At 49.4% G+C, this 18,603-nt stretch overlaps 6 protein-coding genes across 6 annotated transcripts; 1 reads left to right on the forward strand and 5 right to left on the reverse strand.

Annotated features, from left to right (window-relative positions):
- Positions 1–275: 275 nt before the first annotated feature.
- HOO65_070329 (Sporulation protein RMD8) lies at positions 276–2,641 on the reverse strand (the record flags this gene model as incomplete). The annotated part of the gene is made up of 3 exons (XM_071004907.1): positions 276–874; positions 941–2,510; positions 2,564–2,641. 3 exons carry the CDS (start codon positions 2,639–2,641, stop codon positions 276–278), a joined length of 2,247 nt encoding a protein of 748 aa, XP_070857047.1.
- Positions 2,642–5,549: 2,908 nt separating this feature from the next.
- Positions 5,550–6,545, forward strand: HOO65_070330 (RNAse P subunit P30; the record flags this gene model as incomplete). The annotated part of the gene is made up of 1 exon (XM_071001307.1): positions 5,550–6,545. One exon carries the CDS (start codon positions 5,550–5,552, stop codon positions 6,543–6,545), a length of 996 nt encoding a protein of 331 aa, XP_070857048.1.
- Positions 6,546–6,879: 334 nt separating this feature from the next.
- HOO65_070331 (uncharacterized protein) lies at positions 6,880–8,146 on the reverse strand (the record flags this gene model as incomplete). Its single annotated transcript, XM_071005060.1, has 2 exons — positions 6,880–8,001; positions 8,099–8,146. The coding sequence occupies 2 exons, from the start codon at positions 8,144–8,146 to the stop codon at positions 6,880–6,882; spliced, it is 1,170 nt and encodes a 389-aa protein (XP_070857049.1).
- A 1,530-nt stretch (positions 8,147–9,676) lies between these two features.
- Positions 9,677–11,087, reverse strand: HOO65_070332 (uncharacterized protein; the record flags this gene model as incomplete). The annotated part of the gene is made up of 2 exons (XM_071005037.1): positions 9,677–10,203; positions 10,271–11,087. 2 exons carry the CDS (start codon positions 11,085–11,087, stop codon positions 9,677–9,679), a joined length of 1,344 nt encoding a protein of 447 aa, XP_070857050.1.
- A 2,729-nt stretch (positions 11,088–13,816) lies between these two features.
- Positions 13,817–14,783, reverse strand: HOO65_070333 (Mediator of RNA polymerase II transcription subunit 8; the record flags this gene model as incomplete). Its single annotated transcript, XM_071005122.1, has 2 exons — positions 13,817–14,525; positions 14,653–14,783. 2 exons carry the CDS (start codon positions 14,781–14,783, stop codon positions 13,817–13,819), a joined length of 840 nt encoding a protein of 279 aa, XP_070857051.1.
- Positions 14,784–15,399: 616 nt separating this feature from the next.
- On the reverse strand, positions 15,400–17,124 carry HOO65_070334 (Choline-sulfatase; the record flags this gene model as incomplete). Its single annotated transcript, XM_071001308.1, has 1 exon — positions 15,400–17,124. One exon carries the CDS (start codon positions 17,122–17,124, stop codon positions 15,400–15,402), a length of 1,725 nt encoding a protein of 574 aa, XP_070857052.1.
- Positions 17,125–18,603: the final 1,479 nt, after the last annotated feature.

Below are 18,603 nucleotides of genomic sequence, written 5' to 3' on the forward strand. Positions count from 1 at the left end.
GAAACAAAAACTACGTAGAACATTTCTGTGCATGTGCGCAAAGATGAGGGCGAGGGTTAGAACAAGGGTTGGTGACGATTCCAAATGGTGATGCCGTTTAACTCCGACGCTGTGATTTTAAAGAAACAAAGTAAACAATAGATGATGAAAAAAAAAAAGAAAAAAAATGCCAAGCCTTGTGCTCCTTTCCCCTTCATTGCCAATGTCCTTTTTGCAATCAGATTAACGAAATGAAAAGAGAATCAAAAAGAAAACGCCTGAGCAAACCTGGGACTCTACAGCTCGGTCCATGTAGTCCCCACAACGCCGCTGCCGCAAACTGCCCCTCGCTGGTCTGGCGTCCACATTTGACTCCACCGACGCAGATCTTCGACGCTGACATTGAGACGTGCCAAGTCTAGCGCAAGCAAAGTGGCCAAGCCGTCGGTAGGGGAGGGGGAGGAGAGAGTAGTCTGGGTCTGACTCGTGTTGGTGTTATCGTTACTGGTGCTCGATCCGTGGCTACTGGCGGCGGCGAATCCGAGACCTAGGCCTGCGGTGCCTATATGACCACCTAGTCTTAAAGCCACATCTAAAGCAGGGATAGAACTATCCTGATTCTTCCGCAGAATACTGACGCGAATTAGCACCTCGGTAACGGTAACAAGGATGGAGACAATGATGAGTACGATGATGATCCACGTGATAGTGCTCATGTTGCTATCTGCGATGCTGTCGGAAAGTATCTCGGTCAGGTCAAGGAACACCTGGCATCGTTCGTTGAGAACTTTGATCCGGTTTTCAAGCTCGAGATATTCGCGAATTGCAGAGTATAGAGGATGCAACGTTGGCTCATAGTCCCAAAAGAACTTTGGCGTATCAAGGATGTTGGAAGCTGCAAATGGCTTGTTAGACTCTATGGGGAATATTCATGGTCTTCATCATACAAGGGTAGACTTACACAAATTCAGCTCTACACGGCTTTTGAACAACTGACCCATGATACTCATAATTTGCTCGCGCTTCATGATCAATTGACCCGTCTTGGCTAACTGCTTTGGAATGTTCTGCGCCGCGCTAAGTGTCTGTGTCATGCGCTCTTCAAAATAACATAGCTTGGTGCTCTGGGCGATTGCGTGGCTAATGGTTAGCTTGATCATGTGGTCCGATCCAGGCAGCAGCGTAATCATATCATTAAAGATACGCGGCCGCGATACATCGGCACTATAGGCAAAGTGGAACTCCTCTGTCTCAAACTCGTCTTGGTCTAGTGGTTGCTGGACGAGAGCATCCTCGTCAAACTCGGCATCGCCTGCAGGGGCTGCAGCAGCTTGAGCTGCAGCAGAAGGCATTGTTGAACCGTAGCCGTAGGCTGAAGCAGAGGTAGATACGGGGCCTGGGACGGAGCCAGAACCAGAGCCAGAGCTCCCTGAAGTTTCGCTCATGACATCATCGTGATCGGCAAGCTCAAGGTCAGCCAGGATCAGACGCTCCTGTTGCTCGCTAAAGTTCCAGAACACAACCACACCGTAGGAAAAGATGAACATCTCGGCAAACAGGTTCGTGCTAGGCGGCAGCCTGCTTAAAGTACTAATGTTCGGCTCGTCCTCATTATCGTCAGTGGTATATAGCCTTTCAGGGCGGGGCGGCAGCGGGGGTGCATTGTGATCAACGTCATGCGAGGCAGTGTGAGGCAAAATAGCATCAGCCGGTCCACCATCACCCTGGAATCCAAGAAAGGCCGAGTGGTCAACACGTTGCTCTCCGCGTTCAATCTCTTCGTCAATTACAGTACGTGACGAGCCGGGAGTCTTGAGAATGGGGCGGCTGCGTACGCGGTAGCCGTCACTGCCAGGAAGCAGCGGTAGTGCGTAGATGACGTATAGGCAATCGTCGTATAGCTTCGCTTTAGCTCCGTGAGTCTCGCGAACAAACTTGGCTGCAGCATTGACATTGTAGCCGTGGGCGCCGCAGTAGGCCGTCAAGCGGGCTACGTTGCCGTCACTGCGGTCTTTTTTGGGCAACCACTCTGCATAACTACGACCATATATAGCGCCACCCTTTTTAAGCTCGTCAAGCTCGTCATCACGCAGCGGCCGATGGCTGGTCAGAACGGGATCAGCAAGCACGTCGTCGGGTGAGACGGTGGCCAGCGGTGAATCGGCCCCATCTGGGAGGAGGACGAGCTTTTCTGTTGTTTTGGTTGAGCGCTGCGGAACACGTTGGTTTAGTCGGGCCTGCAAGACAGGCAGTTTGGCGGTTGGCGGCGGCTTGATGCGCTTGGCTCGTAAGTCAGCTGCCGGGGCATTGGACGTGGGTGGAACGCTAGAGGAGATAGCAGAGTTGGACGAGGCACTAGAAGCAATGGCAGAATGGTTCGAAGGAGTTGACGGCAAGGGATTCGGTGGGCCGCGCGGCTGGCCAGAGGGGATCCGCGACGTAAATCCAAGAACACTATCAACGGAAATGCTCTGGGTCTGGCTATTCGTAGAGGCAGATTTGCGGTGGTTTCGCGGGTCGCGACGGCCGTCCTAGAAGAGATGCAACCAAGGTAGATAGGGTTAGCCGGCGGAGGACTCAATACAACAAGAACGAGTGGCGATTTCTTGGCAGACGGTGGCTGAGATGTGTAACCTACGGAAGCTCCCGGTCGATGTGGCATTGTGGGAGGGGAGAAAGCTGGAAGCTGGGAGTAGGACAAGGGCAAGCACGAGCGGGCGATGTGATTGATAGACGTGATGATGCGGGAGTTTTTGTAATAACAATTCTATTATGGCAGAGAGCAAGCAAACAATAATACAGTTGGCGTAGAAGAGAAGTGGAAAAATAAATATCGTATGGGGGCGAATTAAGCGAGGCGATAACCAATACTAGGAGATCCAGACTTGAGAACTCGATAACTCGCCATGATTTCGGTCTGGATGTGAAAAGGAAAGGGAGAAAAGAGAGGCAGAAGTATTGACGGCAACCAAGGAGTAGATGGGCAGGAGGAGGAGGCTGTACAGGCAGTCCACTGTAATACAGGGAGTAGGCGCTGTACTTTAGCGTGCACATGCCGTATTACAGTGAGAAGAAGTAGCGCCAGCACCCACAGCGCAAGAATGAACGCCCTCATGTTGTATTTAGCCTGTGCTATTCCGGCGGGGTCGGAGCACTAGGCCACTAGATGCAAGCTTATTGTTTTTAGCGCCCCCAAGAAAGTAAAATGCCCCCAAACAGACCTATTATGAACCAATTACAGTGGCGTACCCGCTACAAATTAACCGCATGAATGCCGCAAAGACGTCATTGAACGCGTCCAGCATAAGCAAGGGAAGGAAAAAAAAAAGTCAAGTGACGCATTCAGACATGGACAGCTAAAAACACCGACAAACGAGATCACAATAATGCAAGCAAGGATTGAGAGAAAAAAAAAGGTGGATATATAATGATAAAGAAAGACAAAGGAAATAATAGGAGGGATATGAAAACTCGTCCGAAAAAACAGCCGTAGAGACAACAAAGAGACAAAAAAGATGGTTGAGAAATAAGTTACATGGCGAAAAAGAGAAAGAAAAGCGTCGTATAGTAACCCGAATAATTCATGGAATCTTTGAAACACCGAGATAAGAAAAAAAGGAAAAAAAAGGAAAAAAAACCAAAACTGACGCTGCCAACGAACGCCGTAGATGGAAAAGGAAAATGGGGAATAAAAGGTAGAAGAAAAAAGTGGCCAAAGTTGCGTGGCAGAAAGAGACAAGTCAAGAAGAGGACGGGAATTCAGAGAGAAGAGAGGAAGAAATGGTGTGGACCATGGCGATAGCCAGGGTGACGAAGACAGCAAAACACGACAGGCTGTGGCAACAAGGCAGCGAGAGAAGCAGAAATCAGCAAAGCAGTTGGCGAAACGAAAAAAAGGTAGGAGAGAGCGCCAGGCCTGTCCGACGGGCCAGCAGAGCCAACCCATCCCCTAGATATGCTTCCCAGACCCGAGACTCCCATTGCTTCACTGATACTGGCCCGGCGGCTTGTTCGGACTATGCGCATCGTAATTCGCGCCATAGGCCTGCGGTGGCGGCTGACTCGAATTCTGCCATGTAGGATTGCCTTGATGAGGCTGCATCGGTACGGCCGGAGAGCTGCCACTGCCCATGGCTTGTACGTCGGGGCGGTTGGTGAGCGGCTGGGCAAAGTTGCAAATGTGGCACGAGATATCGGTATATCCTTTGATAGAGAGAGGGACAACGGGCTAGAGATATGGAAAGATTAGGTTAGCAGGTGTGTGTGCGTGTGTGCGCAGGCAAAGGGCCGGGAAGGCCTGGTGCTGGGCCGAGGGCGCAAGTTGAAGCTGGAGCTCAGCAGAAGCTTAGGAAGCGCCTCTCACGAGACGACAGACGATGAAGGGTTGACTTACTAGGAAGCAGAAAGTAAACCACGGATTGGACTTGACCACACGCCCGCTCATGTTTCCGCAGTTATGACACTGACACACGATCCCCCGGTAGTCCGAGACATCTTTGCGAAAAGTATGTTCGCCAAATGTGAAGAAGAAGAACATAGCGAGGGAGGGGACGAAGCGACTGAGTACTTTGAACTAGAAACACCAATAGTAATCGAAAGAAACAGTAACGCGAAGATAATGTCGGTTTTGGGGGGGATGGAAAGAATAATAAAGAAGGAAGGAAGATGAGAAAAATCGAAAAGTCGAAACAGAAAGAAGAAAAAAAAGCTGCCCGGAGTCAACGATAATATAAAAAGAAATATAAATCCTGAAATTCGCGACGGCCGTTTTCACGATTAACAGCAGGGAAGAGTAGCTTTGAGCTTTAGTTCTAAGGCGTTCCTCTTTTTGTATATGTATATGTCCAGGTTCCAAACTTTGGTGTAAATGTGGGGAGAAAGAAAATAAGGAAAAAGAAAATTAAAAAAAAAAATTAAAGATCAAACAGAGAAGGAAGATCGACAAGAAGGAAAGACCTAACTTTGAAGGAAAGAGGCAGCCAGACGCAACCAAGCAGGGAACATAACAAAGAGGCCTGCCTAATCATGGCGACTTGGCTCTTTCCTTGGCCACTCGTTTACTCGCTTTAATAGGCTGATTTTATCGCCAAGCCTTTTGATTCCTCTTTTCTACCACCCGTCTCACGGAACTCCAGGAAAACGTAACGCGCAACGCAACCCATGAGAAAAAGCAAAAAGAGGCTGAGCTAAGCCAAGGCAATTTTTCTCCTTCTCGCTGTTGCCAAGAAACAATAAGACATAAACAAGACAAGTTACTACCTCGAATTTTACCAGTGGACAATGCATGCTCCACGAACCTTGTTGGATAACTGCTCGGTTCACTTGTTTTACGTTCAATTACGATGCTCACCGCCTTTAACAACGGCCCCACATATTTTCGGCTCTTTTTTTTTCTGCCGTCCCTGCGTTTGTCTTGTCCCGATACTTTAGCTGTCAAGCTTTAGCCCTTCAGCCTTCTCAGCCCCCTTGAGCCCTATACTTCAAGATCAAGTCGTCAGCCTTCTTCTACAAGCTCCAACACGATCCTCCTTTAAGCTTAAATCCACACATTTGTTTTTTTTTTGCCGAACATGTTCGACCTCAACATCGGCTGGCCACCCAAAACCACCTCCGACTCTGACGCCGGGGCTGAGCTTGATGCCCTACTAGCCTATGCCTCTACTTTGGGATATAAGACTGTGGCCCTTAATACAAATATCCAGGCTCCTGTGCCTGTCAAGCCTCCGCCTCCATGCGCACTACCGGCCTCCGTTGCCGCTATCCAATCGCAGTTACAGTCCTTGTCCCCGTCACCATCATCACACCCCGCTTCTGCCGCTGCATTGCCGCCACCCCAACCGTCACAGCCCCCACGTCATCCCACAATCCTGCGTCGTGCTACCGTCATCCTCGACGACCCTGCTCAGAACCACCGTCTACAGACTCTCGTGCCGCTTTACGATATCCTTGCTGTGCGGCCTACCTCCGAAAAGGCCTTTCTATCCGCTTGTCTTAACATCCAGGATTTCCCGCTCATATCCCTAGACCTGACGCAACGCCACCCCTACCCCTTCCGCCCTAAGCCATGCATGACGGCTATTAGCCGTGGGTTGCGCTTCGAGGTGTGTTATGCCGAGATGGTGCGTGGCGCAGACCCTGCCCTCAAAGCCACCTGGGTCGCCAACTTTGTGTCACTTGTGCGCGCCACTCGTGGCCGCGGCATTGTCATCAGCAGCGGTGCACGAGAAGGAGGTCGTGCTTTGGATCTACGCGCTCCTGTGGATCTAGTGAACCTTCTCGAGGTATTTGGCCTCCAGCGCGAGCGTGGCAGCGAGGCTGTTCGCGAGGTTCCGCGTGGTCTAGTCGTCAACGAGGGTATCAAGCGTACGGGGTTTAGAGGCGTGGTGAATGTTGTCAATATGGCTGGTGCTGGGGTTGATGCTTACGATAAGAAAAGAAAGATTGATGCTGCTGACAGCAGTGGCGGTGCCGCAGAACCACAGATGAGCAAGAGGCAGATGAGAAAGGCAAAAGCCGCCGCCGCCGCCGCAGCAGTAGCCAATCCTGCTGCTAAGAAGAAAGCTTGACATCCTAGAAGCAATAGAACTTAAAATAGAGGAAAGAAGAGCCTATAGAAAGAAGAGAAAGGAGAAGAATTGTGCACGTAGCTGCGCAAGCTAACGAGATATAAAACCAACTATACATTAACGCTCGCGCAAAACGCTAGCTATACGCTCCTCGCCCCAATCATTTTGTGCACCCACAACTATCTTCAGACGACTCTAAACCCGGGCGACGCGATGCTATATATTATATACAAAACCTGATCACGTGTAGCAACCAGTGCCCACGCAATCATGGGGCTATACTATTTACGACTACCAGAAACTGCCGGTGCCCTCGTCTTGCACATTCTTTTTCTCACAGTCCACTGCCTAATGCTCCTAGATTTAACGCACTCGACAGCGCTACGCCGTTCAAATCTGGTGGGACTCCACCCACTTCTGCCTCTATGTTGCTTTTACTCGGCAACACAGCCGGGGGTGTCGCGGCCGGTGTAGCTTCAGGCGCTTGTGTTGGCTGTTGACTTGGTGTAGAGGGGGTTTGTTGTGCGGGAGGAGCTTGTACAGCAGGTAGAGCTGGTGGAGCTGGTGGAGCTGGTGGGGCCGGTGAAGAAGGCGGGGATGAGGGCAACGCGGATGAAGAAGAAGAAGAAGAAGGCGGAGTAACAGCGGGTGCTTCTACCGGGGGTGGAGGGAGAATCGTTGTCCGTACTGTGGGTGGGAGTGAGAACACGATCAGGCCGGGTCCTGACGCTGCAGCCTCGGCCGCGTCAGGAGCTGGTGTAGGATTCGGTGTCTTTTCGGGCGTCTTGGTCTTGGTGGATACCGGCACAGGCGTGGGAGTAGGTGTAGGCGTAGGCGTAGCCTCTGCAGGGGCCCGCAGATTTCCGCGTGCTACTGTATTATTCGCTCCCGTCGGCGCCGCCGCATCGGCAGCTGTGCCCGTTAACGTGAGGAAGATGGGACTGGGTGTTGCTTGGCTAGTGCCAAAGACAAGAGGGAATGAGGGTTCGGGCGCTCCGCCACCTGCGGGAGGTGCGGTCGTGCGGACTGGACGCCTGTTTCGTCCGCGCCCGCGCCCAGCCCCACCGGGTGTGCCACCATTAGCAGGTGTCCCGCCGTTAGCAGGTGTCCCGCCCCGGTTCCCGCCACGGGTACCGCCTCTATTTCCTGTATTCCCACCCGTGTTTCCGCCCCGGTTTCCGCCTGTGTTTCCATCTGTGTTTCCACCTGTGTTTCCACCTGGGTTCGCATTGCCATTTAGCTGCCCTAAAAATTCTAATACCGGAGCTGCCTGGTCCGCCCCTAAAAAGTTTGACAGTACTTGTGATAGTGAGCTGTCTCCGTTGTCTTTGTTCTGGCGGATATGAACCGGCGTCGAGTCGCCTATGATTGGGTTGTGCTTATCTTCTGCAGTCCTTGCAGTCACTTGGAATGCCCTTTCTACGACGGGAAGAGAGTCGCGAGTTATGGCCGCAGCCTGTTGTTTGCTAAGTCAGCACACTGACTACTTTGTACTTATATCGCAGGATAAGGGTTGGGTTAGGGTTTATGGACGCTTTGGTTTGTGGACTTACTTGAGTAAGAGCGGCACTAGCTGCTAGGAGGATGATGGAAGCTTTCATGCTTGTGTATTAGAGGGTGTCACGAAACTGACGTCAAGCCAGAGATATGCAAAGACAGAAGGAAATGATTGAGGAGATTGTGAAAGCGAGTGGTTATAAGCCAGGCCAGCCTGTAAGCTTCGTATGTAGCATAAAGAGCGGGTAAGAAGGACAAGGGAAGAAGAGCAGCAAAAGTATAAACAAAATGACAAAAAGGAGGGACGCAAAGCGCAAGGAGATGAACCTCTGGAGGCGGATATGTGAGAAGAGAAGGAAAAGAAAAGAGAAAGGGAAAAGAAAGCAAGCAAAAAAAGAAGAGGAGGGAGACGGTCTAGACAAAAGGGCGAAAGGGAAAGCTAAGAGCGCTTATACAAAGCCCGAGGAGTCGTCATGTAGCTCCGTCCGCTTAGTGTTGCTTGATGCGTGCGTTTGGCGACTGCTCATCATCATCGCCATCTTCATACACGTTTAACACACTTTGATGGTGATCATGGGAGGCGGACAGCCAATCAGATGGCTAGTGGGTCAATTCGACAGTGAGACACGCTTGATGGCTGGTCTAGTTAGTTAGACAGTCAGGTGACCAGTCCACCAGTAAGTCTCAGTATTATGTACTAAGAGAGCTATTGAAGCCAAGTCTGCAACCCGTAGCCAGTCGCGGCCCAAACATCACCAGTTGCTCATGAAAAAAAGGTTTCTTTTCCTTCGCTTTGTTTCCGAATTTTGCTGTTTTGTTTTCGCCGTCTTATCTCGGGGCTGGAGCCATTTAACCGCCCAATTTATCGATGGAACTATAAAACTTTCGGCCGCTGTCAAAAAAAAAGGGAAAAAAGAAAAAGAAAAAAAAAAAAAACAGCTAGAAATATAAAAAGGAGAAAAAAGAAGCTCAAAGCACCCCCTACACCTTCGCCTAAGCAATAAATTACTCTAATTAATTATTTTCCTAGGGCGTCCTTATCTTCACCTATCTGGTCTCTATTTCAACAGGCCTTTTCAGCCACTGAAACATTAGAAGGCCTTTTTCTTCGGGGGTACAGAAGGCAAATCCCTGTCATTATCCTTTTAGGGGTATTTAGCGGGGTTGAGACCCTGTTCCTTGCAGGCTTGGGGGGCGCTAAAAAAGAGCCAAGTCCAGCCCAAGTCCAGTCTAATGTCAGAAGCTTTCCCCTTCTAAATCGAAGCGAAGACTTCTTTGTTTTGACGTCTCTCCCTCTAAAACAACAGTCATACACGTTTGATAGGCGGCCAGCTTGCTTCACTTCGGAAATGATATTGCTAAGGAGAAAGAAAAGAGATGTGTATGGTATTGAAGAAAATAGCTGTAGAAAACAAAAGAAATGCACATGATATTAGAATGTAACCCACCCCTTCCCTTCTCTCACGCCTGGCGTTTAGTGCCAGTGCTTATGCAATGTATGTGTTGTGGTCTGTTCCGCCCCACTTATCCTCAGACTTACACGCATCCCCCCTTTATTTGTTCATCATGAAATGGGACGACGGAGGGGCGGAAGCGTAAACAAGCCTTCTCTTTTTCGCCCGACTCCGTGTCTCTTACCGTATGCATGCCTTCTCTACACGTCTGGCCAGGTTAATCATCGGGATATCCACGTAGCGCCAAAACAGATCTGCCACTGCAAAGACTACAGGGCCCATGACGATAAGGCCTGCCAGCCACGACATCATCATTTGTGTCGGCGTGTACAGTCCGAAGAACCCGTTGATTCCTGACGGCTCCACGCCTGGAGAATAGCCCTCCTCGCCCGGCTCGCCGACAGGGCCCTCCCCTAATCGGCCGAGAACCCGTCGTTGAATCACGTTCATAACTGGGCCGTGCACAATGTAGACAGAAAAGCTGACCCGGCCCATGTATTGGGAGATGCTGTGCTCTAGTATCGACTTAATCCACTCGATTTCGCCGCACGCCCAAACAACAAACAAGCCGCTAAGGCTAAACCAGAACTTTTCAATTGCCTGGTAGCCCTCGACTGTCGACTTGCTTGGGGTCATGTCGTGCAGCGATTTGAAGAATGGTGTCATGTCGCGGTCCAGGTTTGGCCAGCCATCCACATAGAAGCAGACTAGAAGGCCGATGGTCAAAAAGGTTGTGCGGAGTACTTTGCGGGTGACCTGAGGCGACTCGCTTACCCCCCTTTTCCGAGACAGATTGGAGGCCGAGCATTCCTGTTTGTGGCAGATTTTTGCGCAGGTAAATCTCAGCTAGGAACATTCCAGCAATGAATTCGAAGCCGGCCCAGTTGCCGCTCCATTGGCAATAAATAGCGATGCATGGAATACCAATTAGTCGGACCAAGGGCTTGACGACTACCATTGGGATCAGGACTAGAAAAACTAGCATGGAATGGCAAAACTCGATCGGAATGGTCCATAGGTGAATATCATATCCAGGCATCATGTCATGTTCCCACTCCCAAGGCCAGCAAATCTGGTTGCCCAGCACCCAGAGCCAACTGTAGACCTGCTGGCTCACAGTGGCCATAGGCTGCCATAGTAGGCCCATTTGCAGCAAGACGACAACACAGAAAGTCGATACTACGCAGGGCCCAAAAAGACGGACAGGGCGACGGATAATGGATGAAGCTACTGCAGAATAGGCCTTGTCGTTGTCACCCTCATGGATGTGGCGGAGGGGCCTGAGAGACAGAGCAAAACCAGACATGATGAAGAAGATATGCACCATAGGACGACCAGAGAAGATGAGACGGAAGTAGGGAAGCTGAATGAAGGCACCGACTGAGTTTTCACTCCAGTAGTATCGTGACAAATGGTAATGGTTCTCTTCGGTATAGTGGCAGAAATACACAATTAAGCAGGCAATCCCTCGAAGGCCGTCAAGGTACGAAGTGGGATGCATCTTGTATTTCTTGGGGCCTAATGGATCCCAGCGATCACTGATGAAGCTGGGTAATAGGGCTGTTGAGAGCCTGCCGAGGCGGAGTCCCATGATGTGAAGAGTGTAATGTGTGTATGTGTGGTCGTGGTCGTGATAATCGTTGGCGAGAATGGATATTAGCTCGACAGGTTTTGGATCTTTTATTTTCGTTTCTTGCTCTGCGTCCCTGTATGGATCAGTACAGAGGTTGGTTGAGACAAGGACGGACAAAGGAAAGGTTGATTGAATGAGCGAGAGAGAAGCTCAGCTGTAGAAACAGGACAGAGGAGGAACAAAGCGTCTGCCAGAATAAGATGATGGGGGACAATTAAGTTACTAGCCAGAGCAACATACAATAGAAAAAAGGGCAGCGTCTGTATCTCGAGTGATGTCCACTCTGGGTCTTTTTGATAGAAACAAAAGAAAAGAAGTTAGAAATCGAATTCTCAGTGGTTCTTGGAGCACCTTTAAAATGGTGGCCGATTTGCTAACCGGATTTTATATGACCTGATTAAACAAATAAGGATCGCGTTTTAAAGACGATGGGGGGGGGGGGGGGACAGGGATGAATAGAGACAAGAAGATTAGAATAAGTAGGATGGAGAGTAGAATAAAAGAGAGAAGAGGGGAAATAGTGCATGGAAAGTTAGTGGGGAAGATGTGTGCAGGCGGTTGTAGGCCTGTTTAGCCACTATTAGTATCTGCTCTTTTAGGTCCTACTAGGTCCCAATAGGCCTTAAATAGGGGAAGGAAGGGACAACCTTCTCTGGCAGTTTCTACAAATAGGGAAGTGAGTCTCCGTTATCCTATCTCTTGCCTCGCACGCTTTCCATCTATGCCCCCCACTCCCCCTGTAATTACTTGTGTTATACATCGAATGGCGGGAAATGACCCCGTTTCAGCAGTGTCTTGAAATGATACTATGTTAAGGCTCATTTTAGCAAAATAAGGAAGAACGTTTTGACTACAATGTAAATCTTCCTGCAAAGGCGGGCTTGCTCACTAAACAGCGTTCGCAGAGCCTAGCTTAAATCAGCACAAAACATGTTGAAGGCGAACTTGGGATGAAGACAGAGAGTTCAAAGTTGCAACTTGGCTGCTGGCTTGGCCGTCGGGATTTGCCTTTCCGCCCTGCCTTGTTTTTACTTGTGTTTTCTGTGCATACATATCATCTTGCAGTTGCCTCTTCTTTTTGTCTCATGCACAGGAAAGAACTGGAAACCATTTTCTTATCCGACACCAAAACGGAAAGAACAAAAGCTGATTCCCCAACATAAGGATAAATCCGAAAATCGCCTGCTGATTCCGCTTGCTTTCGCGCATTACTTTCTTATCGCAACCAGTTGGGCAGTCAGATCTAATTCCCGCGCATGTTGCAAGAGCCGAAAACGAAAACTGTGCCGAAGTGTGCAAACGAACAGTGCAACAACGGTGGTGTGCAAGTGAGAGGCAAGGCAAGCACGGGACTCCACAAATATTGTACCTGCAACTACCTGCAACTTGTTTGTTACTACCTTAGTGCGCTAACGCCGGAGCTCGCTTGTCCCCCCTCCTTCCTTCTTTGATCAACAAGCATTTCTTCGCCACCCGCCCCTTCTTCCAGCATTCCAGCATCGATTTCTCTCTCTATTTCTAGAGATGTAACTGCAACATTGCAGGGTTACTAGGTCGGTGAGCGAAGATGAGGAGGGGGGGGGAAAGAACAGAGGAAAGAACAGAGGAAAGAACAGAGGAAAGAAATGCGCACAGCGATATCAGATTTAGTTTGTTATATCCGCTCCTCTAACGAGTATAGAGTTCATAGCATGGATATTATTCTGCATGCGAAAATTGAGGTTGCTTGGCTGGCTATCTGGTCGCCGACATGTCTGCCCACATCCCGCATACTGTAAGCAGCAGTTGGTCGCTATCCTGATTGTTTGCATATCGCGAAGTACCACCGGGTACCAAGTCCTTATTTCCTGAACTTCCTGCTGCACTTGTGTACTGAATTTGCTACCAGTAGTCCGTCCATGTACTTTGTATCTACTGTGCTTTTGCGGCTTGTTCTGTCTCGCGTATCCTTTATGTATTTCCTGTCTTTTCTTGTCTTATGTGTACTTTGCATGTCTAGATGATGTGAGCAGATGGGCGTTCTTTCTTCTCCCTTGGATATGAGACCAGTTTCATTTCCGATACCAGAGGACAGGAGCAAACACCAAGTCGCCGTCATGCCATTTTGTTTTGGTTCTTGCTGATTTCGAGGACGCATTGAGGTTCCCCCGGTGTTTCGGTGATCAGAGCATTTGGAAAGATTGCTGTTTTCCTACCCTGGTAGCCTTTGATTCAGTGATTGTATTACTCATTGTCATCGACATCTGTTTTATATGTGTATAGATACTTCTTGTACATACATCGATAAAGCGAGGCGATTGCCACTGTGAAACTTATTGTGGAAACTGGGAAGGGGTCCGCGGAGTAGCCAAGAAAACAAGGGGGAGAGAAGATCTCGGGTTATAAGCCGGAATTTGACTCTAGTTAGCATTAACAATGCTAATAGTGGTGTTGTAATGAAGATTTATCGAGTGGGGATAACATAGCAGCCTATGGCTTGCACTTGTCTCGTGGCCTTTACGTTTATAGAGATTTCATCATTACCTACATCCGATCGCCCCTCCCCTTGTTATGAGGCAAAACAAGATCTAGCAATAAGAGAAAACAACTGAAAAATGAAGAAACCTATATTGTAAACCCAAATAACGCCATGCTATCCTATATTCAAAACTTTACTAGAAGGCCCAAGCCACTAGCCAATGTTTAATTCAGCGTCTCGGCAAAGCGTTCGTCTTCGTCTTTGGTCGCCGTGACTCGAAGTCAAAATTGGCGGGCATTTCCGGATCAAGTTTGAAGCAAAAGCTTAGCACTCGCTCAGGGTCAACAAACACCTCGGGCTTGTGGCGCTTGGCACTTTGGTCGGTCTCTTCGTCTGCATCTTCATCCTCGCTGTCCCAGTCTAAGCTATGCTGGAGTCCAGTGCGTGCCGACTCTTCTCCAGCTTCCTTCTCAGCCGCTGTAAAGAGCTCTTGCGCCTCCTGAGTAGCATACATGACGACTCGCTTGGTGAGCCAGCTGCGTATCTCCGACCACATGTTGAGCAGCTCGGAAAGCTGCTCAGCATTGATGGACTCGGTGCGAGCAGCAGCGATCATGTTGTTGCTGGGGTTGAATGGTGGAGCAGAGCCGCCGGTATTATTCGTAGCGCCGTTGCTGGAGGCACCGTTGGGGTTTTCACCGTCGGGGCCGGCCGAGACTGTTGCACCACGTACACGGCCTTGCTCAACGAGCTCCTCGACATCAGGCTCAAGCTTTTTACGTATCAATTGCATTAGCACATTCTCGTGTGTACGGCCGGGGAAATTGGTGCTGGGATGGACTGAGAGACGCTGGAACAGATCGCTATTCTGATCGATGAGGTCATGCAGAGACGTGAGGTCTTTGAAAATAATGTCTTCGGTTGCATGCAGCGATGCTCTGCGGAGTTCGAGTCAGCATAAAGGGTTTCAGGCTTTGGACGCACATTCTCCCAAGGAATGAAGTGGCATGAGTTTTCACCGCAAAGAGTATAAGAAGGCACATAGCTTATGGACGTATGACGTACAAGCTTGGAAGCGGGTTTGCGTTGTGAACATCCATTTTGAGGCTGCCAATACTGTTAGACAGCTGCATAAAGCGCTGGCGAGCCTGGTCGAGAGCACGAAGCTCATCAGGAGAGACCTTTAATGAAGCCATGACAGTTGCCCATAAGCCAAGGAGCAGAATTGAAGATGACAAGAAAATAGGGTAATGTTATTTACGCAAGGCTGGGAAATTTTGATTGCAATGCGATGTCTTATGCTGAAGGCTCAAGAGGGTTTTTGTGGGACCAGTGACGCAAGGCTACAAGTTGGTGGAAGAAAGAAGGATGGAAGAAATTTGTCTTGGCGTGATTGCCTGCACCCACCCATAGTTCACGCACACACGTGACTACGCGTAGAGCTACATAACTATATTTGACGCGCCATCACGTGACAGGCTCGAGTCGTACTAGGCTTGGCGATATTCAAACATCATAGGAGGGTTGCTAAGGAGATTCTATTTTTTAAATATCAATCACTTGTGTGAAGGTTCAATTTTTATCGTTATCGCAATTCATCTTTCGTGATAGTGTTCAAAAACATCATTTCATAAGAAAAAAAAACTAAACTAGGAAAACAAGAAACTCGCTCGCTTTGTGACCTAACTCATGCTAAACTAAAACAGTCGAACATCAAAAATACAACGGGTTACCAACAAAAATCAAGAAAGAGATGAAAAGCTAATACTTTTCTAGCCAGGTATGAATAGGGCTAGAGCTTTCTTCTAGCACCTACGACCGAGCATAGTAACGGTCTAGTTCACGGCCATGCTTATCGACGGCTGGAAACCGCGCATAACGCTCGAGGTCATCAAGATCAGTCTGTGAACGGATGTATTTAGCGCGGCCGTCATCTTCAGGGTTATGGTCCCAGCTCGTGAAGCGGCCGCGTGTCAGTGCTGACCAAACCAGACGACGTTTGCGCTGCGATAGCAGGACCTGCTTGGTGATGTTTTCAAAGTCCCACTTGGTCGCAGTCTCTGCCTCAAGCTCTCGCAGCTTAGCCTCAGCAGCTTGCAATGCGGGCGTTACCGGGCCTGTTTTCTTGAGGCGATGTACAAGATTCGTCCTCTCAAGTGGGTCGTCCGCAAGATTGTACAGCTGTGTCTCATCAGCAGGGCAGTAGACGAACTTCCAGTTGTTATCCTTGATCATCATCAGGGGCTGGATGGTGCCCTCGCCAGTATACTCAGCATAGACCTTTGCATCAGCGCCGCGGCCCTCGCAGTGCGGTATCAGCGAGCGGCCATCGAGTGGCAGTTCGGCCATGGGCTTAGTGCCAGCTAGGTCGCACATGGTGGGTAAAATATCCATGGTCGACACGTTACTAGTCACACGGTGCGGCGTGTACTTGTGCGGGTGGTAGACCAGCAATGGCACGCGGACCGACGGCTCAAAATAGTTCATCTTATACCATAGATCACGCTCGCCTAGCATATCGCCGTGGTCGCCACTGAAGACCACTATAGTATTTTCATCAAGCTTGCACTTCTTCAGCGTGTCGAGCAATTTGCCGATGCAATCATCGACGTAGCTGACAGCGCCGTAGTACGCACGGCGGGCTCGCTTGATTTGCTCGTCAGTGAAGTTCTCATCCCATAGATCACACACCTTGAGTAGGCGCTGGCTGTGAGCGTCCTGCTCGTCACGGGGAATGCGGACCTTGGGCAAGTCAATATCAACGCCCTCATACATGTCCCAGTATTTCTCTTCGATGGTGTATGGATCGTGCGGGTGTGTCAGAGACACAGTCAGACAAAACGGCCGGGCATTTTCGCCCTGACGAACGTGGTCATACAAGTACTGAGTCGACTTGTACATAACCTCCTCATCATAGTCCAACTGATTGCTCCGCACGCATGTTCCAGCCTGAAGAATTGAAGAAGCATTGTGATACCATTCCAGGCGGGTGTCTGGCTTGTCCCAGTTCACTACCCAGCCAAAGTCGCCCGGGTAGATGTCGCTAGTCAGACGGTCCTCGTAGCCGTGAAGTTGGTCACCGACAAAGTGCATTTTGCCTGCTAGAGCGGTGTGGTAGCCCTGCATACGCAAATAGTGGGCGTAGGTAGGCACGTCACTGCTGATCTGGGTGGCATTGTCGTAGGCTCCAATCTTCATGGGCAACAAGCCCGTGATCATGCTCATACGCGAGGGCGCACACAGCGGTGATGGGCAGTACGCAGAATCAAACTGCACGGCCTTAGCAGCCAGTGCATCTAGGTTGGGAGTCTTGATTTGCGAATCTGGATTGTACATTTTGAGAAACGGGGCGGAGAGTTGGTCGGCCATGATATACAGTATATTGTATGGTTTTTCGCTGCCAGGACCTGAAGTAAGGCCCGACCCAGACTCTGAAGGGGCACTGCTGGCGCTGTTAGGGTACTCGGCAATAAAGCCACTGTCATTGCCACTGCCGCCGACATTACCATTGGTACGGAGGAGTGGCGATGCAGGCATCGAGTTCAAATCAGGCGCCATGATTCAGTGATGTGAGTTGGTGGCGAATTAGATGTGAAAAAGAAAAGAGGGGAGGCAGTGGAGAGATGTGGAAAGACTTGAGAGACAGGGCTGGTAGATGAGAATAAAAGAGGGACTCTCTGCTGCTTTTGTAGTCTACAGAAATCTATGTGCGGTCCTTTTGACACGGAAAAAGGCAGTATGGCCAAGTCTCGGATACGGAAAATCTCCAAGGTCTCGCAATCAAGACTAAAGCAGCTCGGTAGAAAAAAGGGTTGTTTGCGAGAAATGCTCAGCTAACAAATAAAGGGCTGGATTAGGCTATGCTGGGCGTCCGTATAGGTGAGACTTTGGTAAGACCAAAGCAAAAGGTCAGAAAGCGGGAAAAAAAAAAGACAAGAGACTGTAAGACCAAATTATTTGAACGAAAGGAGAAGAGACACCAGCTGAAAGAGATATAAGATGCAAGACAAGAAAGAGGGCGGATTGTAGCTGGGCGAATCAAAGCCTCTTATAGTCAAAACAGTCGAGTCAGACTCTTTGGTATTAGCTTGTTGATAACAGGGAAAAGGGGGATAATACAAGCAAGACCAAGGCCAGAGCTTAGATAGAGAAGGATTCCGGGCGATGCGCTGGTGTTGGTTGAGAGGGATTGCAGCTATGGAAGGAAAGACAGAAGATAAGAGGAAAGGATAGAGTAAGAAAGGGACAAAAAGGGTTCTCTGGTTGGGAAACAAAGACGAGGAGGATGGAGCGGTCGGGAACACGAGGGCCAAGAAAAGAGAGAAGATAACAACAAGAAAGATGTGTGTGTGTGTGTGTGTGCCTGCGTGTACCTGTTGTGAGAGGCGTGTGTTGTGTGTGGGCGTATTTTGTTGTCTAAGGCCACGGAACCAAGATCCGATAGTCCCAGTAAAGTAGAAAAGAGGATGCAACGTTAGACCGGGATGATATATCGAAGCTGTTGTGACACCAAAATGAGAAGAGAAAAGCCCCAAGTTAGACCAAGGGAAGAAAATTGACGGATATGCGTAGGTGAATTTGAAATAGTTCTGAAAGAAGAATCAAACAAGCGAGAATGAAGACAGATTAGCAAAGAGCGTATCGAGAGGCCTTATCTAGACCTTTTATTTCACTACTAAAAAAGGGGAAAGATTATATTCTTAAGCCATTTACACCCAAAATGACACAAGCTAACTAACGCAAGCCACTACGGAAAGCACGCCTTCACAGGAAGCAACTACTCTGCCTCAAATTGAATCACTAGTGGCAACGGGACTCGAGGACTCGAGGACTCGACATCCCAATTAGCTCGAGTCTAGAATTCTTTTTTTGTCTCTTTTTTCCCTCGCACTTTCCCTCTAGACTTCTAAATCCTTCTTTCCGGACTCCATCGACGATTTCACTGACATCGAGGGGGAGCGGCAAAGATGACGAAAAATGCTTCGAATAGAGAATGGGAGACGGGAAAAGACACAG

The sequence above is a fragment of the Ceratocystis lukuohia genome, assembly GCF_044167205.1.
Source record: "Ceratocystis lukuohia strain C4212 chromosome Unknown Supercontig7_pilon, whole genome shotgun sequence".
Classification (NCBI taxonomy): domain Eukaryota; kingdom Fungi; phylum Ascomycota; class Sordariomycetes; order Microascales; family Ceratocystidaceae; genus Ceratocystis; species Ceratocystis lukuohia.